The 27567-nt window shown below is 42.2% G+C and overlaps 1 protein-coding gene across 1 annotated transcript in view; it reads right to left on the bottom strand.

Moving 5' to 3' along the window:
* LOC148842021 (transcription factor COE3-like) overlaps positions 1-27567 on the bottom strand; it is a 134704-nt gene that overhangs the window by 42769 nt on the left and 64368 nt on the right. The window contains exon 6 of the mRNA XM_088921351.1: positions 596-677. Coding sequence (XP_088777477.1) covers positions 596-677 — 82 coding nt within the window. The remainder of the gene's footprint in view (positions 1-595; positions 678-27567) is intronic.

Raw genomic sequence — 27567 nt, forward strand, 5'->3', positions numbered from 1 at the left:
TCCGTTTTCACTGTTTAACCTGGACTGCAACGAGCACTCTCTATGTGCCGGGAAAGATGAGGGTTTGACCAGTTATGGATTCTGCCCGAAGAACTGGGAACAAGTGTGGAAACTGGTCACCTCATAGAAGTGTTCACAGTGAAATGTATCTTTAGCACGGCTAGAAAAGAACATGCACTCCCCAGATTGTGCATCTAAGTAGGCTTGACGTATTTAGTACAAACCTGCTGCTGTTTCTATTTCTAGTCTGTTCGTGAAAGTTATACAGTATGTTTGTCTGCAGCCGCACAGGCAGACAGCAGGCAAGGTGACCAAAGTGCCCATTCCCTGAGAGCAAAGAGTGCCGCCGCTCTGATCGGGAGCATCGGGCGATTGCACTCCTGCGTCCAGGCTCCTCTACTCCAAGCACAGCAGAGGGCCGTCTGGGGATGATCTTGGCCCTGGGCTTTATCTAGGTGTCCAGCTATGAAGGTCTTCAGACAAGACACTTGTAAAAGGTACGGGTTGCTTTCTTCATCTTAATGTACAAACTCCGCTCCTGTTTGTTCCTGCTCAGGGGTGGTCCGTCCGGCAGGGCCCTGCTGAGGTTGCCTACCTGGAAGCGCCGCATGTCTCGTGGGTTCCCTGCATTTTTCAAACAGTTCTGATTGCACTTGAGGAAGAACTTCAGGAAGAATCTGAGAGAAAAATAAAACAAGACATTAATATTAGTGGTAGCTGTAATAATGACGGTCGCAGCAGCAAATTTCAGGACCGGATACCTAACAAAGAACAGACCTCAGGAGCCTTTATTCCCTGGTATGTCTGTTAATAATGTGATAAATGTTAACAAGATGTTACAAAAGGAAAAAAAAATCCTTGTGATTCTTATGGTCTGTACCAGAATTTCCCAATCCTGGTCATGGAATCACCTGTTGGTTTGCACTGGAGCTGAGCTCTTGACTGAAATGAATCCTTAACTGGACTAACAGGCTGCTTGGCTTTGTTTTTTTATTTCTTTCCACCCGGAAACAGGCTGGTGATTTTAAGCCGTGAAATGCAGTGGTAAACCTCCTTTATGCTATGGAATTTAACAGTTATATTCTAACTGAGTGCTCATGTGGAACAGAAACCAGCAGGTGTGGGGAGGGGAGACCCCAGAACAAGGTTTGAGAGCCCCTGACTTATGCTATGGGGTTGCTGTTATCATGTTAGATAAGGAATAGATGACACTCGGTCCCAGTTAACTAGAGTGAGGTTTGACATTATCCCACACGTGACTTTCGGTAACGGCTCATCCAGTACAGGGTCAGTGGCCCAGGGCCTATCCTCCCAGGAAGGACTGGCCACACGGCAGGACACACCCTGGACAGGACGCCAGTCCATCACAGGGCAGACAGACACAAACTTCCCGAATTGCGGTGCGTCCCAGGGGAGCACCAATGGTTTATGACAAATTTAACACACACATACTTTTCTTTGGACTGAGTGTCAAAACCAGAGCTCCTGGAGGAAGGGGGGAACACAGGGAGAACATACAAACTCCACACAGACTGCACTCCAGGTCCAGAATTGAACTCAGGACTCTAGCACTGCAAGGCAGCCCTGCTAACAACTGCACCACTATTCCACCCTGGTTTTCACATATTAAATTGTTAAATAGATTTAGTACCATTAGTCTAGATCATAGAATAATGATAAATATATCTATATTCATAATAATATTTTAAAATTATTAATTAAAATAATTTTTAAAAACCACTTTTATTAAATGACAAAAAGTCACATTTTGTTTTTAGCAAAAAGTGTCTTTTTGCAGAGCCTCGTGCAAAAGGCACACCAGGTACAGTATGTGACTTTTGAAAAGGTCAGAAATGTGTGAAATCGAACACTTAGGTGAATTGTTTAGCCTTGCAGATATTGGCCTCCTTACAGTGGAACTGAGCAACAGGCAGCACCACACAGAGAGCGAGGCTCTGAAATGGATCATGGATGATCTCTGTATGTATTTGACAGATTCAGACTGTTTTCAGTAAACAAGGATCCAAGTTGTTTAGATTTTGCGGTTTAACATTGTTTAAGGCTGCACTAACGTTAAATTCAATAAGATTTAAAAATGGCAAAATATGTAAACAGAATGGCAATAATTTCTTACTTATCTCTGCGTGCATCTCTTACTCTTATTTAAATATTTGCAGCAGACAACTTGACTTTACATTCATTCATCACACAACCGAATTGACTCCAGACAATGAATGTCTGTGGGAAAAACCATGAAAAAGAGCTGTTATATTATCAAAACGTTACTGATGCGGAACACAGATCTATTCAATATTTAGTATTTAATGAATGAATCAATTAATTATCTGGACATTCAACCAAAGTACATATGTTTCACTATATTCCTAAATGGATTTCTGGATAATTTAATTGTTCCTTCTTAGTTTTTCACTAACAGATACAGAAACTACTACCCGAACAGATTGAAGGAGCTGAAGCTTCCAAGTCCTGACACGATGAGGAAGCATTCAGTGAAACACAAAGGCACTTCTTAACACAAAGATTTGTGGGAGTCTGGAACAAGATGTCCAGCCATGTTGTTGAAGCAGATATGCTGCTTCCATGGCCTGTTCCACACTCCCACAGCCCTTTGTGTAAAGAAGTGCCTCTTGTTCGCAGTTTTGAATGGACATGTTACATTAAGTGCTCAAAGGGTGCTGTGGTTAAAATGGAGAAATTCCTAAAAGTGGGTGGATCAGGGCAGACTGCCTAGTCTTCATCTTCGTGGGAGTTCACTCCAAGCCAACCCGTAGGAAACACAATTCGCCATTCCAAATCAGGTGGGTATATAACCAGAGAACTGGCTGTTGTAAACTTACACATCTTTCATTGGGCAAACCACCCTCTCTCATGAGTCAGTCTGAAAAGCCCCCCCACACACTGGTCTGGTGAAACTGGTCCCTTCGGAAAAGGCAGGAAGCAGTTCCACTCAACAAGTCAGGAAGTCTGTCTGCTCATGACACAGCTACTAGCACTTTCCATCAGGATGGAGACAGTCAAGGAAAAATGAATACAAATAAACAAAATTCACCCACATTTCTCCCACAGGATTTTATGAGTATGGAAGATGCCACAGGCATATGTTAGAAAGGCTATGTGAAAGTCCAGGTTAACTAACATCCATCCCTTTTCTAACCGATATATGCAATTCCAGGGCGCAGGGGAGCCAGAGCCTATCCCAGCATGTAGCAGGCACAAGACCGGATACTCCCCAGATGGGACAGCAGTCCAGCACGGGGCACACACAGACACACGCACACCAGGGACAATTTTCCCACCAGAATGTCTTCAGACTGTGGGAGGAGTAACCGGAGCACCTGGAGGAAATCCACACAAACATAAGAACATAGCAACTCCACACAGACAGCAGCCCAGGTCTGGAATTGAAACTAGGGTCCCAGCACTGCAAGGCTGCAATGCTAACCACTGTGCCACGCAGTAAACTGACATCATCTCTGTCATATCATCCAGCCTGGTGGCTTGCCAGATCCCCCTTAAATCACTGCAGAGCCTCCCTCAGAATGTCCATCTCAGTTGGGCGTTTTATTTTAAAGGCACAACAATACCGTAATGTCCAGCTGGTAAAATATTCACAAGCTAACCGAGGTCAGCCGCGCAGTGCACTCTGGGATGGCTAATGGCCAATTATTTGGAAATGTCACCAGATCTGACAATGTGTTGTTGCAACGATGGGCCCAGGCTGCAGTGTCTATTCCTGGATTATGTATGGACAGCACACATGAGAGTGGACCTACTAGGGAAATTAACCCCTCAGTAACCACAGCTGCTTGCTTGCAAACAACCCCTCAGTGCTGCCTGCCCTAGTATGAGAGCACCTACAGCTAATGAGCATTTGCCATTTTGTAGATTTAAAACAGTCTTTTTCAAGACAATGTACGGCTTATGTACAGGACACAAAATTCCAGAGTCATTAAACAATATACAGTATGTGAAGCCTATTTTTAAGAGAAGCTGATTGTTAAATTATCAGCTTTAAATGCCAGAGAGATCATAAGTGCTGTGAGCACAAACATTCAGATACTTTTCATCCTGCTACAAAGCCAACATGAATGACTATAAAATACGTGTGTGGTTTCTGATACAAGGTGTCAGAAGTATTTTTGCACCTTGAATCCCTCAGACAATGGGTGATTTTGTGTGTTATACCAGGATGAGAAATTGTGAGACAAAATCAAAAGGTGGTTCCATAATGCTACTGGCCTCATTCTTCAGTGGGGAGCATGAGGTTTGTCTGGTAGGGCCGCGTTGCAATACAGACTGCAATTTTTGATGCAACCCTTTCTGACTATGACATTATACTGTACACTAATTTCAAACATTTAGCAAATCTACATCTGTCAGCACTAGGTGTGGAATTACAATGTCTCATTTTACGTTTTTAATTAATCTGGGTGTCGTTTTTATCCAAAGTATCCCATTTATACAACAGAATGTTAAAATTGGATAACATGCTAGTGAGGCCTCATTTAGAATATTGTGTACAACTGGGAATGTCCTACACTGACAGGCGTTTTAGGCTCGAACAGAGAAGAGTACGACTGGATCTCAAGTATTCAAAATCAAAAGCAACAACAAAATCAACCCTGAGGAACACGAACCAGGACATGCAAGTGGAAGTGCATTTAAAACAATAAATAGCAGGCACATCTTTACACAAAGGGTTGTGGGAGTGTGAAACGGGCTACCCTGCAATGATGTTGAATCCGATACCCTGGCGTCTGTCAAGAAACTGCTGGATGAGATCCTGGGACGGATGAGCTACTACTTTCTGTACCAAATGAGCCAGATAGGCCTCTCATTAGTAACCTACTGAAGGAAACAGAATCAGGAGGGTTGCTCAGTGTTACAGCAGTAGTGACCCAATCTGACCTGAACCCACAGCTCACATGTTATGGGCCCAGGGTCCTGAACACCACTCGTCATCACTGCAGCGCTTGCCTTAGGATGCAGTTGTTTGGTGGCACAAACGTCCACAAAATCTTAAAATATCACTCACTTTAGATTTTGCTCGAACATTTTTTCTGTTTTTTTTTCTAGTTAAAATACTTCCCGTAAAATTTGCTAATTAATCTCAGAATGAGTATAAAATGTGCTATAGTCCTTTCAATGCGTCATGAAGTAATTTTCGTCTGTGAGGAGGAACACAGTTTGACAGTTGGAAGGCAACAGAATAGACTCCAGTGTTCATTTCACACAGACCTGCCTTTTCAGAGCGCTCATCAGCAGTACTCGGCCTCCTTATTTTGATTGAACATTTTAAAATAATCGGCACATTATCACAATGGTAATCCTCCAAGTTAGCAGCTATAAAGGCTGCAGACAGGCTTGTCACATTAACCAGAGAATAACCTCAGCGATTGCGGGTGTTATTTCTGAAATAAACCTTTTTTTTTTAAGGGAGGCTCAGTCAGTCATCACATATCAGGGAAGAATTAATGGGCCTATTCTCAGAGCGTATCGATTCAGCTCTAATTGAACAGTAACAATATCTTTAAAATACAAAATTATTGGATTTTATTTTTTCAACATTTGCTATTGTATGATCAAAAAATATTTTTACCCTTTGGTATAATTCCAGTAATGAAGCAAGAAGAAATCCAGAGTGCCCTACAGCTTTAAAAATATGAACATTTCATAATCAGTGTGTAGAAAGAATCAGCTTCTCTATTTAGCCCGTATTGATTGATACTTGATCTGGTCTGCACCACAGGCAGCTAATGTGCTTTACGGCTATAGAATACAATAATATAGGGAACCCATCCCTGAATTCCATTCACATGATATTGGAGTCCTTGGGAGGAGAGATATGGATCAATAGGGATTGAATTAAAACACAGCAGGAGACATGGGCTGGTAACTGGACCCACGGACTGATATTAGAGTAATGCTGTGTTTATTAAGAATTAAATTGAACTTGGCTGAGCCACTGAAAAAGGGGGACATACCCTCCAGCAGACCACAAGACTCAGCTGAAAGGACCTCCATCTAATTCAGGAGTTAAAGGTTTTATGGTCACCTTGAAACACAATACTAAGTACTGCAGCCAGTGTGGACTAGCACAGCCAGATTCAGTTCAGAGCAGAGCGACCGGGTGCACGCACAGGGAATCAGGTCTATTGAGTCTCAAACGGCGAATATTGCAAGGGGACCTGATTCAAGGATTCACAGTATTGATAAAGTTGACCCAGTGCGCTTCCTCACAACAAACAGTGAAACGCAAAGCAGAGGACACAAGTGGAAACTACTGTATGTGGATGCACATTTAAAACAGGACGGGAGCCGCTTCTTTACCCAAAGGGTTGTGGGGGTGTGGAACAAGCTACACAGCAATGCTGTTGAAGCAGATGCCCTGGTTTCTTTCAGGAAACAGCTGGGTGAGATCCTGGGGTCAATAAACTTCAGTACCAAACAGGCCAGATGGGCTGAATGGCTCATCTCGTCTGCCAGCTTGTTTCTGTTTCTGTATGTTCTTAGAAATCGCAAAGACACTGACACAGTCAGCCCAGTGGAATCAGCACTGAAACTGGAAACTAAGGGGAAGTGTATTTAAAACTGCAAACAGGAAGTACAGTACTTCTTAATAAAGTGCTGTGGGAGTCAGGAACAAGCTACCCAACCATTGTATTTGAAGCTGATAACCTTGGATGAACAAGCTACAGACAAGCGACACCCTAGAAGGAACTCCTCCTGTTTGCAAACTATTAAAATCTGGAGGCTGATTTCACAATAGCAATGAATAATTAATGGGCACGTTTACTGTATAAATGAAATTCCGGGACACCAGAAGTAAGCAGTTGACATTTGACATCAGATTTGTTCAGGCCATTATGGTTAATAAAGATTTAAAAAATGAAGCCAGCGAAGTATACCCATTAGGACACATGTTCCTCTGAGAGCTCAATGCAATAATATCCTAAAAGTTCCATTACAGCTGATCTTAAATTACAAAGACAATATTCAGGAAAAGAGATGATTCTATATTTGGAACTACATCATTAGTCAAGCACATACATTAACTAAATCAATTCTAATGCAATTATCATTAACTGGGTTTGTAATGATGTGCAACAGTGTTTTCACAGAAAGCCTGAATCAACACAGAATGAGGTGTGATACAGTTACCACACCAGGAGTATCTTACACACTAGATAATAAATGTGAGTATGTTTTTTTTAATCTTGGGAACGATCAATTGATCCATTCATTCTTTATTTTTGGTTTTCTATACAAAGAATCACGTAGATGCATACATTTTTCATTTTCTTTTTCTTTTTAGAGCTATTGGTTGAATAATTCAATTCTAGGGCTTTAGGCGTAGACTTGTTTGTAATGTGACTTTCATTACAAACAACAATGTTAGACAATGTTAAAAACAACAAGGAGTATTAGCTTTGAGGAACACGTGCATTACTTCTGAATATTTGGAAACGTATCATTTCCATGCAGCGATTCAGGGCTGTAAGAAAAACAGAATCATCACATCAGGAAAACAGCACCTGCCTCGAAGGAGGGTGTGATAGTCTCATTGTGCTTTCTCACAATAGCAGTGCATCCTAATCTCCAAGCAGAATGGTGCTTGTGAGAAACTGCAGTACTATTTTCAGCAAACCGTGCAGTGCATGAAAAGGGCACCAACAGTGAATGAATTCATACTGATGCACTAGTAAAATTGTCAACAATAGATGTTGATTTTTTTCTTCTTAGACTACAACCTGAATGGCACACAATAAGTGGTGGATATGCAATGCATAACCAAGGAATTGCTCAGTTAAAATTAGAATTATTCTGAGTTAGACATAATTAATTTCTTTCAAAATTTCCAATTGTATTCCTCCAGTCTGTGCTGGAATGTGTAATTGAAACAAATTGCCTTTCATTGTGAATCATTCTTATTGGGAGGGACTCCACTTCTCTTGTAAGCCCAACTGTTGCAGGTTGTGACAAGATCCCACAGCCAGTAAAAATGTCTGATCTAAGGCACAGTCTGTATGGTCATTGAATGACCACTAAACCTTCATACCCCTAGTGAAAAATTCCCTGCTCTGTTTTTTTATATTCCTATTATAATCAAAGAGCAATTCCAGAATTAGGGCCGCAGAGTGGCGAGGAGCTTCACGCAGCAGTCTCACAGCTCTTGGGTATTTGGTTTGATTCTTATACAGTATGTGGAAGATGCTTACTCTCCTCGTGTTCATATGGGTTTTTGACCATTTGCCTAGACATGCTGTCCAGTTTAATTGGCATCTCCAATAATGGTCCCCCATAAGCATGAGTGGATATCCCCTTATGAGCTGGAGGGACATCCAAGGTGTGTCCTGCCTTGAGAGCTCACCAGGGCTCTGCATTGGACTAATTGTTTATTGAAAATGGATCCATCCACTCCTAGAACTACACGTTTAAAAACAGCCTGCAATTTTGCAAATTTGCAATTACTTTGAACTGATCCCGTTCACCCAGAAAAAGCCAGTTATGTTTTATGTTTGTACAGTGAAAGGTAGAAATAGCCACCTGTCTCTTTTATCTGTTTTTACTGGTTTATTTTTCGGTTGGACTCATAGGTTTGAAAGCTTTGGCATTCCTGAGTGGCATGGTGGAGCACTGGTTAGCATTGCTCCCTTGTAGTGCTGGGGACTGGGTTCAATTCCGTACGTAGGGTGCTGTCTCCATGGAGTTTGTACAATGTGTTCTCTCCTTGTTTGTGTGGGTTTTCTCCCAAAGTCCAAAGAGGTGTCCTGTCCAGGGTATGTGAGTGTGTGTGTCCTGTGATGTACTGGTGTCCTGTCCAGGGTATGTGAGTGTGTGTGTCTGTCTGTGCCCTGTGATGGACTGGTGTTCTGTCCAGGGTATGTGAGTGTGTGGATCTGTGTGTTCCCTGTGATGGACTGTGTCCTGTCCAGGGTATGTGAGTGTGTGTGTCTGTGTGTGCCCTGTGATGGACTGTGTCCTGTCCAGGGTATGTGAGTGTGTGTGTCTGTGTGTGTCCTGTGATGGACTGTGTCCTGTCCAGGGTGTACCCTGCCTAGTGCCCATTGCTTGCTGGATAGACTCTGGCTCCCCTGTGACCCTGAACTGGAAGAAGTGGTTAGAAAATTAATGAAAGAGTTTGACATTCTAAGAATTGACCTGATTGCTCCTCTTTTTTTTGTTTTCTTTTTTTTAATTTAATCTTCACAACTACTGTATAAACTGGAAGAGGCAGAGGTGTTAAACCTTTTGGTGGCGGGTTCGAGCCCCCTCTGCACCTGAAAGAACAGAGGAAACCCTTGCTCCTGCTGTATCAGGGAGCTCCTTGACAGGACAGGGGAGAGAAGGCAGCGAGAGAGAGAGTGTGTGTGAGTTCCGCACTACCACCATCCCTCCCGATCAAAAACTTATTAAAACATTATAAATAATTAATAACCGACTTGAGCCAAAGCTCAATTATTAGTCTTTTTTCTGTTTTTTTTTTCTCTTAAAGCAAGTAGCTGCAGATAATGAGGAAGCCAGCGTGCGTGTTGTAAGCCATCACCTCATTACACTGCCCTGTCATCAATTACAGGCTGGATGTGTGGCCCTGTCATCGTCTAATGTGCGGCAGACAGTGTATCACGATTTACAACCCTCGTCCGGAAGGACCGCCACTATAAATTAACGGAGCGTCCTGACACTTATGGGCTGTGCATTACTGAGGAAGCACTTTATTACCTGTAGCAGATTAGGGACCGGAGCGCCTGCTCGGTCCCAGCGGCAGCCCGTGATGTTGGGCCGGGAGCTCTGACTCATCACAGGCAGAGCTCGGTGCTGCGGAGTCACGACCCTCTCTCGCCGCCCTGACGGACCCAAATCGTTCGTCCCCAGCTCACCGCCCCATTCCGGAGTTTTACAGTTATTTCGTTTTTGAGGTTTCGAGTCATTCGTCGTTTCTTTTTTTTTTATATGTTTTGCATTTTGCAGGCTGTTCGTTTCACATCGAATGCGTTTCGAAACATTTCGATTGCTTTACGATTCCTAAACAGAAGTTGTCCTTCAGTCTTCAGTGTTATCATTGCATTGTGATCAGCGCGACCTGGTAATGAAATCCTTAATGTGTTCGGATTGCATTTGTTATAGTACCATTATTAAGCCGCTGTTTCTTCACCACACAGTATAAATCCCCGTCAAACGGATCTCTTGTGTCGCCATGGTTTAGTAACCCAACATGAATATTTGTGCTAAATATCTGCGGTTGTGAACACCACGTTTCCCGTCAATATAATTCTTCAAATTAACAGAATGTTAAATATCTCCAGTTAGGAACAGACAGGAAGTTTACATCCACTTTTTACACAGTTGTAGGAAAGCCTCAAAATTAAATTTTAGGGCTCAAAGTCAGTTCTGCCATGTTGTACCATTTTTCTAATCTAATCCTGATCTACTGCCTGCATCACAACAGTTATCATGTTATTCGTTACTGACTGTGGCTCTGCTTGGCAGCACAGTTGTCATAGAGAATTGTGCACAGAGAGCTTTCATTGTTGAGAGACATTCGCCTGACCAGAGCATAGAGGAGTGCAGAACCCGTCAACCCAGCTGAACAATGACTAAAAACTGGAATACTACTAGAGGGCACATCTGGAAACTACATGAAAGTGCATTAAAAACCCACAACAGGAGACAGTTCTTTACCCAAAGGGTTGTGGGAGTGTGGAACAACCTTCCCAGTGAAGCCAGTACCCTGCTTTTTCAAGAAGCAATTGGATAAGATCCTGGGATCAATTATCTATTAACAACCAAACAAGCTGAATGGCCTCCCCTCATTTGGGACCTTTCTTATGTCTTCAAGGTTTGAGAAGATGGAAGGAAATGTTTGCTCTCTTGTGCACAAATTAAATGGTGGCTCACAATTTCAAAGGCTCAGTCTTTAAGCTCCTAGCGTTTATGCTCAGGCCCACTTGAGAAAACCCGACAGAAAACACACCTTTTCACACCTTTTTCTGCTGTGCTGGACAAAAAGCATTTCCCACTTGCCTTCCGATTTCTTAACGAACTTCCCTCCACACACGTATACCGATTTGTCCGAGAGTTGTTTTCTTTTTCTTTCTTTTTATCTCTTTCACAAAAGGCAGAACTATGTTGTGCAGTGAAGCCACTGAAATGACCTGAAGGTTGTGAGAGCTGGGGGAATTGTAGGTGGAGGAATGTCACCTTAACCTCTCAGGTATTCAAAACATATCTGTGTAATATCCCAACACTTAAACTAATATCTAATAAATAATTAGTCAGTTCAAAATCAAAGAAACATGAAAAAGCAGTGCAACATGGTTATCGTTTCTGTCCTGCAGAACTAGGGCCCTGGGTTCAATTCCTGAGGTGCTGTCTGTGTGGAGTTTGCATGTTCTCCCCATGTTTAAGTGTGCTTCCTCCAGGTGCTCCAGTTCCCTCCCACAGTCCAAAGACATGTTGATCTGTTTGTCTCTGTTTCTTTGTAAATACATCTGCTGAACCAGCACTTTGAGGACACTCCTCATATCACAACATCTCAACCACTTTGCAGAATCAATCAGTCCTTCCTCCAGGATCCATTTTCCCGAGCGACGTGTGCAGTCGGCGTGGATCCGTGCATTAACAGGGAGTGAACAGTAAGGAATGTTTAACTAGCTGACCTAGATAATAAAATGCCCAGTACAGTCCCACACTCGGGGTTGAGTAACATTACCTTGAAGGTTATAATTACGTCCCTTTTTAAAATATGAATAATTTAATTATATTTCCCCTGTTATCCACCCTGCATATTACAAACATGATACTGTAGAAAAACATACATGTTGCCTTTAAACACGCCCACAGTGTCTGACTATAAAACTGTTCTTCTTGACCTGCAGCAGATAGCGCGTGTTTGCTCACGGGCAGCATGCTTGCACACACAGCAGAGCAGCGGGAGCTCTCCCTGTGAAGAAGCCCCATGTACTGACTCTTTGGACGTCTCTCACTTATTATATTGGGCGAGGACCTATCAATATTTTAGCAGGAGTGTTTTTAAGCCTGGCGCGTGTTCGTGTTTCTTCTGCCGCGTGCGGGAAGCGTGTGCGGTGTGTCTTGCGCTCCCTCAGTGCCCTGGACCGAGCAGAGGGAGACGGGGCGATGTACCCTTGTTCATGAGCAGCGGGACAACGTGCAGGCCAGTTCCTCTTGGCAGTCACAAAACCGCAGGGAAGGGGATACCAGTGGAAAACATAATGTTACTGCTGAAACAGCAGTGAAGGCATGGGTCTTAAGGGTCGCCAATAGGAAACCTACTAACATTATTATTATTCTTATATGTTAATATTATTAATTATTATGCATTCATTTGTTTGTTGTTGCTACTAAATGACATGTACACTTGGCTCAGTAACATGCCATAAAGTGCTCAAAGGAAAAGGACAGAGTGAGACAATCTACCCAGTCATGTTGTCAGAGCCGATATCCTTTCAAGAGGTGGCTGGATGAAATCCTCAGATCAATTAGCTATTAGCAATCCAACATGCTACATCTGCTGAATAGACACCTCCCATTTAAAAACCCTTCTCATGATACAGTTGTGTGCGAGGGCTGAAAAACAGAGGAGGTTATATTCCATATTGAACCTGTCCCTCCTCTCTTAAGCTCTGTCTCCTTCCTTCAAAGCCTGCTTTTCTGAAAGTGTAAATCAAGAACACAGTCCAGACTCCTTTGTTTTGTGGGTACCTCTACACTAGCGCATCATGATCAAACCCTGTTGCAGAGGGTTGTGGGAGTCTTGTCTGGAACAAGCTACCCATTCACTTTTTTCAATATGATACTCTGGTTTCTTCCAAGAGGCACTTGGATGAGATCTTTGGATCAGTAAGCTACTAGCTACCTAACAGGCTAGATGGGTGGAATCTCACCTATATCTGTTCTTTTGTTCTTATGACACATTTATGAACAATATCTGAAAAACAGAATCGGCTGTTCAGTTATACCTAGTCCAGACTCAATCGCCAGTTCTAATCGTTGAAATTCCCCTGTAACATTAGTTATATCATATGAAGAAAAACAGCATCATCAGATTTTTGTTATTTTCTTCAACAACAAAGCATGAAATCTTTCCAGAGTAAGGAAACTTCACAATTAAGGGGGAACCTCCTGAAAGTCTGAGATGACACTAAGTGGGGCCACAGAAGAGCAGGGGTCAGTGTGCGGCCCTGTCTGTGGTCCTGCTCTCAGGGACTGTCTCTTGTCCCACACTTCTCCAAAGCTGAGGAGTGTCTCCCTGACCAGGGGGAGCCCAGGAGGCTCCAGCTGCGTGTCCCCTCGGTGAGGATGGGCCCAGAGTGCTCAGCTCCCTCTCCCCAGTGTTCAGAGACTTGTGCTGCTCAGCTCTGCTACAGACCATCAATAATTCAGGCAGAGAGATGGCAATTACAGGACCATGTACAATCAAACTAAATATTTTATGAGGCACTAAAACAGTCCCTGGAATGGATCTTTGTCTTTTTCTCTCTTATCCTCCCCTCCTCCCTTTCTCATTGTTTCTCTCGGTCTGTCTCTCCCACTCTCTCTCCTTCTAACCCTTCTTCCTCTCCAGCATTCGAGCTCTCCTTGCCTACAGTACCTCTCGACATCACGTCCTCGGTCCCCAAACTTCACCATGAACGCAGACTGCATTTAGAAAGCAGAGACTCTCTAGTGCGATTCGTTTGTGTCTTTTGAAATGTTGAGCGTACACACACAGAAAGCTGTAAGCAGATGTTTTTATATCTCAGCAATTTCCCATGAAGGAATCCTGTGTCTACAGTATGTCAGTGCAGAAGGAATTACAGCCTGGAATGAGACACGAGGAGTAGGTGGAAAAGACTTTCCAGACAAAGTCAATAGCTTACATTGTTCTGAAAATCAAATACAATATATACATAAACTGCGAGGCTTTAAAAACAGGGTTCCAATACTCATTTATTGCATTTTATTGCCTCTACTTCCATATGAAAACCTGAATGGTATGCTATAGATGGATACCAGCCATTCACCAGTTTGCTGATACAAACGCATCAGGAGACTCTACAGAGGTGGAACACACATCATAAACATATAAGCTGTTAAAAGATCATCACAATTGAGAAGAAGCAATTCAGCACATCTGTCCCATTTGGAAGTTAGTAGTTAATTGATCCCAGGATTTCATCCAGCAGGGCATTGACTTCAACAGCATTGTTGGGCAGTTTTTTTCCATCCTCCCACAACTCTTGAGGTAAAGAGATCCTCCTCTTCTTACTTTGAAATGCAGTTCCAGGTATTGTCCACTTGAGCCCACTGGGTTGTGTTATACTGTTGTGATTCTGAAGGAGATGACTGTAAGGATTTTAAATACCTGAATCAGGACCATTCAGAGCCTTCTCTGTTCTAGAATAAGGAGAGTCAGCACAGGATAGCCCTTTAAGCTCAAGCATATACAGTATGTGGTGTCTGACCTCAGGAGTCTGAGCAGTAGAACCTTTCTTGTCATGAAGTGACTATGGTTTTACTAGTCATAGCAGTTTTGTTGAAGACTCATCACCCAGAGCTATTTCAGCTACAAGATCTGCAATGACCAAACCTGTGTCTTTCCCTGTTGAACCATACAGGTTCACAACTGCCCCTGTCCTGCATTCATATAGTTACAGTTTATTCCTGAAAATCTAGAATCTAATTATCAGCCAATTCAAGATATTGCCATTGTCAGATCCCTTTCCTTTAGACATCTTTCTGTGAATATATTACAATTTTACTTTTGAGCTCCTATCAATAAATGCTGTACACTTGTGCTCACAATACAATGCATAGCAGGAGCAAAATGAAAGTGAATGAGAAAGGTCCATCAAACAGACGTACTGCCTTTACTGAGTGTGATGAAATTGCATCTTAAAACCTGTAATAAAATGATGGATCTTTGTGCAAGAAATGAAGATGTAGACAACTGTAGAGTCTATAGTGGGTGTGAGCAAGTTCACCCATTGTGAGGAGTAAGAAATCTCGATATCTCATATTATGAGCTGGAGTACAGTCAAGCTGTAGGTGAGTTCTGGACACATTGGAGCCTATTCAGTACTTTAGGCAGGGGCTACCAATCCTCCAGCTGAGTGTAATTACCTAATTGAAGCCATCATTGAACTAACAAATTGCTTGATTGGAATGTTTTACATTTTTTTTATACTTAAAGGTTAGGAATTCAATTTCTCTCCTGAAATGCAATAGTTAAAAAGTGAACTCCAACATGTTTAAGAGCTGAACACAGTTCAAGCAGGCCCTGTTATTAAGTCAATCAAGAGTTTAATTGTGCAACTGAGAGCTGGGCTGTAATACAAGCAGCAGATGAGTAGTCCTCCAGACCTGTATTAGAAAACACACCAGATATTCTATAAGCCCATTCATGATGAGACAGAGCTGTTGTGACGTTGCTCACATGAGCTTCAGATTAAGAACAGACAGGTTTGGGGTGTTTCATTGCAAAGCTCTTGAAAGAATAAACACATCGTTCTATTGCAATCGAGATGTTTGAATTTGAAAGTAGAGTAAAAAAGATTGGGGAAAACTCTGAAAAACAGAATCCCCAAAACAACTTTATTTTTAAATAACTGGAAATTAAGAAAACTTCTCTTCTGAGATCAAGTTCCCTTTCCTTCCTCAGCTGTATTTTTTAGCTGTTGCCATAGTGAAGGAGTATTTGGTTTTTACATTTAGATGATTCCATGACATAATGTACTAACAAGGCGAAACGAAAATGTAATTCAAGGTGACCTAATCGGCAAGGAATTGGTCAGAAATTAAATTGAAATTACTTATTTCCTGTACACATGACTGTTTGTGAATTAAAGGCTAGAATAACAACTGCAGCTAAGAACAATAAGGAGGCAATGCTATTCCTTATAGTGAAACTCTGCACAGTACTGTCAATCAGAAACATACCTTAGCAAAATGCTGGCACTTCATCTGGAACTGCTGTTCTCTTATTAATTTCATTCCAGTGGTGTTTTATTGTTTTTAGACTAATTTACCAATGATCCCTAAATTAAATTTATCAAATTAAAATTAATGAATGAAATCATTTAAATAAATTTAGATGAAAATGATTTATTCCAAATAAATTATACAAATTCCAGGATATTTTTCCCAAATAAACCCCATACTCTGTTGCTGAACAGGAGTGTGAGAAAGGTACTCTACTGTACATTAGCCACTCTGTGAGTTAAAGACTCACAGGGTGAAAGACTGTGATACTGCATTGAGAAATGAAGATCCATTGCAGTAGAACATTTCTGACAAACGCAGCATTTATATTGGTTTGCTTAGAGAGCACAAAAGGTGGCCAGCGTGAAGAAATGTGATTTTAAACAAAGGGCGATCTAAAGATCCTTAACCTAAATTAGTTTTAATGATGTGCTGCCGCAAAGCACACTTTCTGCGCTTCAATCCCATTTTCCCACTGTATTCCAGAGAATGGCATCTCTGCTCTGACCGATTTATCTCAGTAAGGAAGCTTTTAAAATGTTGGTCAGAGCGTCATGGAAATGGAGATAAATCACTGTGCAAACAGCAGAAGAAAAATGAGTACAGTGGAGGAGGCTGTGTACAGGTCTGTTTGATATCATTTAGCTGTTTGAGGAGGAAATACAGGGCTCACCCCTTGCAGTACTGTATGCTGTCATTACAGAAACAATTGCAATGTCGTTACGGCTAAACCTTTCACTGTTCCTCGCTTAACCCTGGTGTGTCCACAGACCTGGGACATGAGGAGGGCGGCAGCAACAGCGCTGCTCTGAAGGAATAAGGAGCTGCAGCAGCGAATCCTCCTGCCAGACCTTCAGTGTGAGCCATTGCTCTGAGCTTAGCAGCCTATGATCCAGGATCTTAGCACGCGTTCGGTAGACCTAATTGATCCGAGGATCTCTTCCAGCTGTTTCCTGAAAGAAGCCAGAGTACTGGAGTCAACAATGCGACAGGGTAGCTTGCTCCGTATTCCCACAACCCCCTGGGTGAAGACGTCAATCTAGGTCTCGGTTTTAAAAGCCCCTCCACCCACTTCCCGCTTGTGGCCTCTGGTCTGTGTTTCCCTGTTCATTCGGAAGGAATCTGCTGGGCGGACTTCGATGATGCCCTTGAGCATCTTGAATACTTGTATCGGGTCCCCATCTTCATGGAGAATCTTGCATCGCTGCCATTAAAGAGTGGGATTTGCTTGTGGATTAATCTGGTGTTTAACATTATTTAAATTATGAGTACAAAACATTTCAGAATACTGCCTTGGTATGGCAGTATGAGACTATGTCAGACACACAGATCATTTCCCAGAGAGGCTAAAAAATGAATCCAGCAGTATCTTAAGTTTACTACAGTTTTGTATGACTGATGACTTGAATACAGCCCATCATATTTTCTGTTAAGGATTTTTACTCTGACTACAAGTGACGTTTATTTAAATTACCTTAAAGCGTGGTATTTTTTGTGTCATACAGGTTGTTTGTTAAACTAAACGCATCCCTTTGTATTGAAGAATTGTATCCCGAGGGAGTTATTTCACTAGAACTTTTGTTACTGACTGTGAGCTCAACAGACCTGGATCACATCACATAGGAAATGTTGACATGGCATTTCACAGTTTTGCATATAGTCATCCTGCATTTTAGTTTGCTATGATAGTTCTAAAATCTTATAATTCTTTCCCATTGTAGAAACCTGACTCTGGCCTGAGGGCAATTGTATTTTAAACAGAAATCTGCTCTATGTGATGTCGTTAATAAACGTTAAACATGACACCTGAGGAGTAGCTGAAAGGTGGGAATTACATTATCAGGAAAAGCCACTGGACCACGAGTACAAATATTTTCTATGATTCCAATACGATTGGTAATGGTCGCTCATTAACACCCATTTGTGGTAATAACATAGGGTGACCATAGCTGGGCTCTATAAATCTCGCTGTAACACTGTTATAACTTGGGACACTGTGGGGGATGGACACCAGTGTGTGAAGACCTTGTGTGCCTTTTGAGAGTGCTCTCCAGAAATGGCTGTTCTCATCACAAATTAAAACTCAAAAAAACATTTCATTCACCATATTACACTACTCTTACCACAACGCGCCCATGTGGTTTTTTTACAAGGCATATCATCAAAGGCATCTGTATTTTAACAGTGTTTATCCGGCTTAATAAGTGTTTCTTCTTCAATTCTACATAGAAAAAGAAATAAATTGTTTTTAAAACTCAGTTGTTCTGGTAATTTTTTAATCTCTCTCTTTTCATATTTCATGAGACATCAATAAGTGCAGCAGCATTTGTTGAGAAAATGAAGAAGGGGCAGGAGCTACCAGGCAAGTTACAAAGTGAGCTTTGTGCTGTGCTGAGGACCGATGTTCAAAAGCGGCACCATGCACAGTCAGTCCTGTACATTTTCAATATCGTGTAATGCACAGTATAAACTGGAGTATAAAAGTAAATATTTTGGAAAAATATTAATAACAGTCTCAAATCATCACACACGGAATAGACGTAAAACCACATCTCAGGCATAAAAAAACACTTGTGCACCTAAGCCTGAGCTTGGGCAGACTACTCAGGCAGAATTTCTGGGTTTATTACTACACTATCAAATCACCAGCCTTCTTACTGAACCCTCCCTGCCTGCACTAAGCCAGCTCTTCCTGGGTGTATGTTCGGAGAACTGAGGTGACACGACTTCAGATTAGGATCTGAAGAAATTACACCAGCAGCTGGAGGAGTTTAAGATGTCTCTCAGCCATCTTTCAATTCAGCCTGGAAGGCCTGACAGGAAGAGGGCTAATACCTTGTCAGGAGAACTAAACCGCTCCAATACAAAGTGACAGCTCCATTGAGGTCCATATTGAAATAAAGCTGTCATCTGCTCCTAAGACTGAGGTATTGTCCTCTCAGATTTAAATACGCCTATAATAGCTTACCATCTATCACACCTAGCAAATGGTTATTCTTAGACACATGCATTAGCCCTTGGCCCAGATAGGAATGTCACCAGATTAAACATTCAATTTGTTAACCAGCAGGCCAGAGGTGTTGCTTCTTGACAGGGCTTACAAACAAGAGGAAACGGGCCCATTTTTCACTGGGACTCCTGCTGCGTTCTAAGCATAAAACGCCTGTCCATTGGTTCAGGCGCGTCAGTGCTAGATATTATTGTCATAGCGCATCGTCCGAATAACAACAGCTAACAAATACGGCAAAGCAAACTTACTGAGGACCAAGATGTCAAAAACACATTTGTTTGTGCTTAACTGCGATTGATCTAATCAACTTTGCACGGTCGTTTTAAAGCTCTGTACGTCGACTTTACAACTTTATCAACAAAATCTGCCCGCACAAATAATGGAGAGGAACGGAGGTAACGAATATAATTAAACAGGGAGAGAAATGGGGCAATAAGAGCTGTGAAAAGTTAGTGTATGAACAGGCAAGGAAAGGAATATAACATACTGTAACGCAACGGGGGCTCAGGCGGGCGCCCTTGCCGCATCAGGTCGGCCCCACACCGTCCGGGGCTCGAACCCGGGACTTCCGCGTCTCTCTGCAGCGACCCAGCCCCGTGAGCCAAAGAGAGATCTCTCCACAGCCCAGTAGCTGTAGTCCTGCTATCACAGGGAAGGGCGGTGACGTCACCTGCTCTGGTACGCTGGCTCTTACACAGTACCTGTCGGCCGTAAGCGTTACACTCTCCCCCGCTTAAATCGCCGTCCCCGGCGAAGGGCTATCCCACCCCGCTTCTGACACCAATGTAACGCAACGGGGGCTCAGGCGGGCGCCCTTGCCGCATCTGGTCGGCCCCACACCGTCCGGGGCTCGAACCCGGGACTTCCGCGTCTCTCTGCAGCGACCCAGCCCCGTGAGCTAAAGAGAGATCTCTCCACAGCCCAGTAGCTGTAGTCCTGCTATCACAGGGAAGGGCGGTGACGTCACCTGCTCTGGTACGCCGGCTCTTACACAGTACCTGTCGGCCGTAAGCGTTACAATACTATACTTGTAAATAATGCAACCAAGACCCAGAGTCCCAGACCCAGGAGCACTAGTACTGTTGTTCCCTGGCTTCTTCTGAGAAACACCAGGTGGGATCCTCAGATCACTTTACTACTGAACACAGGCAGAATGGCCTCCTCTCGTACCTGATCACTCCAATGTTCCGACGAAAAGCTTCTATTTTAAATAAATATATTGTATTCTTCAGTTGAAAACAAGCAGGTCTTTTAAATGCAGTGTCTTTAAACAAAGACTCAAGTTCTACATAAAATCCAATGCTTTCTTTGCTATTAAAAATGAATTGCGAGGCACAGCAACTGAAAAGGTTAACGAGGATTGGATGGATGTCACCTGATATCGGTACAGTTAGATTGAGAAGAGAGTGAAGCTGATGACATGTATACACTCACCATACATCTAGCAATGGTGTACTTTACAGTCAATATGCCGTCAAAAGCACTTAACCCCATTTACGCTCTCAGGCTCATTCAAACCTCCACTCTCGAAATGTGTGAAGTGCCAGGACCGGAGTAATTGGCCAATTGTTCAAAATAAAAAGTCAAAATTGTCTGAAACTTGGAATCTCATGTCTACTGAACTAACAGGGCTAGAGAGGGTGAATAGGAAGCAAGTGTTTAAGCTTCTGGCTAAATATGCTGATTTTTCGACATTTATTTTTTCCATTAATTATTATTAATTAAGGTTGTTTTGTTTTGTTTTGTTTTTTTAGTGTGCAAACTTTGATCGTTATCCACATTGACTTGAAGCCCAAAACCCAATTTCTAAGCAGGAGCCCAAACAGTAGGTACAGACCATTAACAGACTGTCTACAGATATGTCACTGACAACACAGCAACATAGAGCTAAGCTCACTGCACTCCACAGTTTTTTAAACTGAAATGCACATATTATAGAAGGGAGGAATGGAAATAAATAACATTTAAACGTTCCTTTGGAATCAGGTTGGTGGATGTGTGCAGAAAATGTGCAATGTCAATATTTGGGGGCCCCCAGTGGCTCAGACAAACAAGGTCCGATTTCAATTTTAAAAGTGCCAGAGAAACAACCGTATTTTCTGCTCTGGTTGCGGGAGGTTGCTGCACAACGCGCGTGCGAGACTGCGCGCCAGAGCGTCACTCTGATGTGACCTGCAGCAGGAGGGGCTCCACACCCGTTCGCAGTCCCAGCCCAGCGGGGGCTTTGAATCAGCACCGCCTACAGAGACACAGCACACAGCAGGGCACCAGGCGTCAGCTGAGCAGCAGGGAGATCCTGAAAGAGCCCATGAGGCCGGACACAATGTTAACAGGCGTGTAGAAGAAAGAGCATCACTGTAAGGGCCATGCGGGTGAAGGAGAACGTGAATTCTGATTAGATAGATCCTGTTTCTACTGCCTGAATCGCTTGCCTGAGGCAAGTCGCAGTACCATTTCCTCGAAATTCCCATTTCCAGGGTATGTGAATATCTCTGCGCAGTAACTGGATCTGTACTGTGCTTCCCGGCTTGCCCTCCAAATGAGGTTGCAGTAAGTCCAATGACTATTCCTCAACAATACCTCCACCAAACAGCAGCCCATGAAGGTAGGTTAACAGGTGTAAAATAAAACAAGGTGCCTGGAAAATCAAGCTGCAGCAAAAACAAATCTCTGTTTTGTGAACTGAGCACTTTTCTGCCCCAAACCCTAAAGCCATGTTAATGAAATCCGGGTGATTGGTCAGACAGTTATCGGGGGCACTGCCTCTTTAAAACAAAATAATATCATTACTCTCATCGAAGAGAGCTGGAGTATTTTATTATTTTTAAATTGTACTGCAGGGGAATTATGATTTATACCTCACTTTATCTGTCAGACAAATGTTTCTCTTTATGGCTATTAGAATTCCAAAACGTGATAGCGTCAGAAAACTAATATAATGTGTGAAGTATTTAATTAAGTATCTGAGCAGAGATGGGTAAGCGTTTTGCTTTATTGAACTAAAATTAAAAATAACTTTCCATGATTTGAATAATGCCTTGGGGTGCTGCACTGCTATTTCATTTTAATATTGTGCATGCTACTTTAACCTTTTCAAATACCGGTTATCCAGTCTGTTTGTGAGTCTGAAATAAATAAGATATGAAGTGGAAGAGAGGAGGAGTGCACAGGAGCTCTGGAATCTCCCTGCTGCTGTGAGATACCCAGCACAGGCACTCATCTCCTGGATGTAATTCTGCTTGTTTGTGTTTTGAGCTGAAACCACTACACCAAAATAAATATGAAATAAGAAATAAATGTTGTGGCGTATCAAACGTAATGTGTAAATAAACACAGATTTAGAGCCATTTTAAAAAATTCTAGATCTAATTACCATCAAAAGTGTGCCAGCCTTAATGTTTTACAATGTGTAAGTAAATGATTCAGAAACGGATGGCCTATAATTAGGCTTAACTAAGAAAAGTTGTTGCTGTTTGCTGTTGTTGACTGGCCTCTCCCCATTTTAAGTTTAATGAAGATCTGAAGGACAATAAAGGACAAGGTGAAAATTTAACATATGGCCCTATGTTTCTTGGGACATTTTTGGACAGTGTTGTCTCTAATACCACTTTCTGGATTCTGTTTCAACCACCTACGACATCCTGCCAAACAGATTTCTTCATATTGTCTAATACACAAATTGGATCTCTGACAGAACTCACTGGTGTTGCCTCACAAACGAAACAGAATTTTGAAACATTTCCATCTAAAAAAACAGCCTGGTGTCTGTGGTGATTTTAGAGGTTGACAGTGTGTGTGACTGGATAACACAATGTGTCCAAAACATCTTCATATGTGTGTATTTAGTGAGTATCTTTGCCCTGCTTTGTGATAAACTCTGAGCCCCTGTGTTTCTTAATTCTAGGCCAGCTGCAGATGCTCCTTGAGTCCAAAATTTCAAAGGCCACTCAGACGTTTCCATCATCCAGGACTTGAAGAGCAGCGGCCTCCATTAGGGCAGGAGAGACAGATGCTCTATCACTTGGTTAGGCCCTAATTTCTCCTGGATCATACCTCCCATTGTGCAGGCTATGAAGCCCAGTAGCAGCACAGGGAGGAGATGCATCAACAAACCAGACAGAGCAAACTTGCTGCACCTGAGAGCTCCAGTCAGGCTATTCTTAGACAAGTTTATTTGAATAAAAGTATATGAGTTAAAATGATGTTTGACTTTTTTTTTGGGGGGGGGGAGAGCATTTGGAAATTTCCTGACACGCGGCTGTATTCTGTCTTCACTTTTTAATGAGAGTTAGGATTTTTTTTTTGCCGTTGCACGAAGTATTTCTCTAATGAGTTGTTATCAAGTCAGAGGGCAGAAAGTTAAAATCTGCACTGCTCCCTGAGGCGGTGAAAAAAAATCACTGTTGATATTATTGTGTTGAGTTGTCACCACCCTCGTTTTCCCTCTTTTCGAATTCCCCCTGGCTCGAAGGATACACTCTCTAAATGATCCCGCGTCACGAATAACTGGGGCTGCTTCCCCAGTCTGTGTAGAACGGTCTCCAGCAAGGAGACACTCAACGCACCCCAGAGTGGCCTCTGAAATCGGGGATCACTTTGCGGCAGAAATCTAGGGGTTACTTCGCGTCTCAGCTCAAGTCTTTCCACACACTCGCTGAATTTGTTTCCGCCCCTTTCGTGTTTTTTAAATCATTCCCCCTGGTTTGTACTTGCCTCCCACAGGAGAGCAATTTTAAAATGTGTTCATGTCATAAATTGATGTAATAGCCTGGCTAAATTGTATTATATACAGGCCTTTTGTTAGCCCAAGGTTGCGGTTACATCATCAGTTGAAAAATATAGCCAATAAAGTGATGAATAGCAGTGTTTATAATAGACCGGTTTGAAACGAGCTCCCTAAGTACACCCCAACCGCTGTGTGCTTCTGCCCAGGTGGATTTCCGTCCTGGTCCTGCGTCGGTAGGCGGAAGCCCAGTTCCCTCTCACAGCTGTGTTTGTTCTCCTGTCGTCAAAGTTTGAGCCGTTTTTAACCAATTGAAAACAACACAAAGAAAAAGGAATATTATATTTCCAAAAACACGTACAAGACCGTTTCAGTAGCCTCTTCCTGGGAATGACATCTCCGGCTGCTCTAACGGACTGACAACAAAGTTGCGGTTTATTTTGAGCGAGTGGGAAAAAAAAAGATTATTGTGAAGAAATATAAGCCCCTTGGAAACTGGAAGTTAGTCTGGAGAAATAAGAAAAAGGCGAAGGCTGAGACAGTGCATTCCCAGAATGGAAGCATCCAATGAAAGTTTTCACAGCGAAACCTTTAAGGCTATTGAACTAGAACCTGCTGACAATATGCAGCAATCACAGCAGGGTTATAGACTCCCACTAAAGCTCTGATCAGACTTTCTAAGCTTTGAATTTATGCCATGTTCTCACAACACTTCGATAACTGTGTGACAAGGAGGGCTTAATTGAATTATTTCAATTGTTTTACAATTACCATATCTGGCATGACAATAGTATCAGCCTCAGCAGATTCAACTTAATTATCCCAGGTTTAACTGGATTGTTCATGGTTTCATTGCTGCCAATAACTTCCAGTAGTGGGGGAAGTAATGCAAATACTCAGGCAAACAAAAGTTCAATTAATGAGCAGCGGAAAAGGCATGGTTTGCTCCGTCTAATGTTCTCATGACAATGGGCTTCACGGGAAGCCGAAACAAAACCCTAAAATGTGCCCTTGTATCATTAAAACAATTACAGATGGGCTCTTTAGCATATCCTGACACAGTTGAATTCAAAAGAACGGTACCATAATATTGTGTACTAATCTCACAGGTTCTCACCGGCAGTAATGTGACTGCCGTCACTACAGACACGACTGTTCTTCCTTTATGAGAAAATATCGACCTTTTGTAACAAGAGACAAAACATCAAATTAGAATATATTGATTAATGGGTTAAAATGCGTTTAGTTTTTTTTTTCTCTGCAGACTCACTTTTGCATTATATAAAAAGTAGAAATGTCATAACAGTTTAAACGAAATTTCTGAGGTAGTTCTGACAATTATACTTCCTGGTGTCTTTGTGACTACAACTGAAAAGGGTATGTAACGGAATGTGCCAAAGATAAACCTTCAGATGAAAAAATATTGAGGAAATGTATCATTTTTAACCTTTCTGTTTTATTTATACAACATATGTTCATGACCCCATCCTATAACAGAGATAATACATTTTATAAAAGTAGTGTTTGTCCAATATAATAATAATAATAACGTCCAATATAATATAATAATCCAATATAACAACAACAATCATAATAATACTTATTATTATTATTATTATTATTATTATTATTATTATTATTATTATTATTATCTGTGTTGTTGTTCATACTGTAATTACCACAGATCCATATTGATTTTTATTTATTACATTACATTTATTTCTATTTATGGAGTCATTATATAATATAAAAACTGACAATGCAAATGTATAAATATTAGATTAATTTTAAATCCTGCAGGTCACTGGATCACGATAGTTCATAGTTTTGGAATGAAGTATCTCATTGCAATCTCTCTCTATATACTGTATATTATGTGTGCATGTGCAACAATGTCTGGGGTCTATGTTACTTTAAAAAGGGCTTAAAAGCAAATTAGGAGAATAATAAGAGTCATACTGTACCTCCTGAAAACTGGTAAAAGTTAAAATAGTAGAGTTACGCAAGTATTAGTGGACTGTATCTCCAGCATTATTGTCTACGGCTGTCCAGAATGAACTAAATTAATAAAATAATTAAATCCAAACTCCAACTCACCAACCAAACTGCAAAATCCCAAACCCAGCAGCTTTCCACTACGCAGATACAAGACAGCACGAATCTAAATTCACGACTTGCAAATATGCTAAAATTCTACAACAACATTACAACTGGCAAATTCATATACCCATCGGGCAGTATACACCTGTTATGACATATCTCTATCTGCCATTTCTGATATATGACTATATTACCAAGGTGATGTTGAGATGTTAGTTGTATTATATGTCTGTATATACAGTTGTGTTATCATGCCTATACAGTACATACAAATTGTGACGTACAGTATACCAGCTGTAATAAGTGACACCCGAAGAAGGCTCCAAAGCCGTTGTTTTTCTTTTCTTCTCTTTGCAGCATACAATAACCCTTTACTTAGTTCAGGTGGGGAGCTGCGTCAGCATGCGTAGGCTGCAAAGGAACAAGTAACAGGTTTATTCCATGCTGAAAAAAAGAAGAAAGAGAACACAACGTTTCGGCCGTGGAGCCTTCTTCAGGTGGTAGTGAAGAAGCACCTGAAGAAGGCTCCACGGCCAAAACGTTGTGTTCTCTTTCTTCTTTTTCTCAGCATGGAATAAACCTGTTACTTGTTCCTTTGTAAACCTTTACTTGTTCCTTTGCAGTTATAATAAATGCCTACAGTATATACAGTATGCCTATTAGTTATTTCCTGTATTCCAGCAGTGACACACGTCTACTGCATACATATACAGTACACCAGTTGTAATATACACCTATACTGGATATAAGTTGTGAAAGATACTGTACCAGTTATGATATAAACCGATGGATGGATAGATAAGTAGGACAGAAAAGCTGATAGATGGATGGCTACAAGGTAATATACTCCACAAAAGCCCATTTTCAAGAGGTACTTTATTATGAATATTATAAATATTCATAAGTGGGTGCGAAGTGAGCTGTAATTGATAGCAGCCTGTTACAATAGCAGCTGATCCCGTGCCGTGGCGCGCTGCCACGAGAGAGCGGTCCTCGGAGAGCCGCGCAGGTGCGGGGCCCCTCCCTGCTCCGTCAGGCGCGCTCTGCCAAACTCCGCTCCAACGGAAGCCTGACTGCAGCTCCCCGGCCGCCCAGACTCCCCGGAGCTGCCCCCTTCCTCCCTCTCCCTGCGCACCAGGCCCTGCCCCGTCCTGGAGACACCTGATTTTGGGGAGGTTCTCCTCTTGCCAAGCTCCGTTGTGAAGGCTTTAATTCCTTGCGTTCATATAGCGCCTTTCACACTGAGGGAACCCAAAAGCGCTTCACAAACAGGAGGGGACCTTCACTTCATCCACCCCCAAAATGCTGTCCCCACCCGGACACGGGATTCGGACACGGGACACATGGCGGCCGTTCTGCGCCAGGAGCCCCACTGCATCATGGGACATGCCCGAATCACATTTTAAAGAGGGACAGCACCATTGCAGATTACCAAACTTTGCTGCCTGCACTCAAGGCAAAACTGCAAACGTCTTACTCTTACTGAGTAATTTGGTTCCATGATCATTTTACATTTGTTTTCTGAGTTACCAATGCCAGAAATAATAAAGATAGGCGCTTTAGGCTTTAGCAAGAAGCAGATAACAATCTCTTGCCGCCACTGTCACAGCTTGGTTGTGGTCTCTTTGGACAACATCTTGTTCCCAAGACACACAGTTTGGTAAAGGTACTGCTTCGCTGCCTCACAGTGAACCACACGACCACACAAAGGCAAAGGCTTCATTCTGCAGGG

The sequence above is a fragment of the Atractosteus spatula genome, chromosome 1, assembly GCF_055471065.1.
Source record: "Atractosteus spatula isolate fAtrSpa1 chromosome 1, fAtrSpa1.hap1, whole genome shotgun sequence".
Taxonomy (NCBI): Eukaryota; Metazoa; Chordata; class Actinopteri; order Semionotiformes; family Lepisosteidae; genus Atractosteus; species Atractosteus spatula.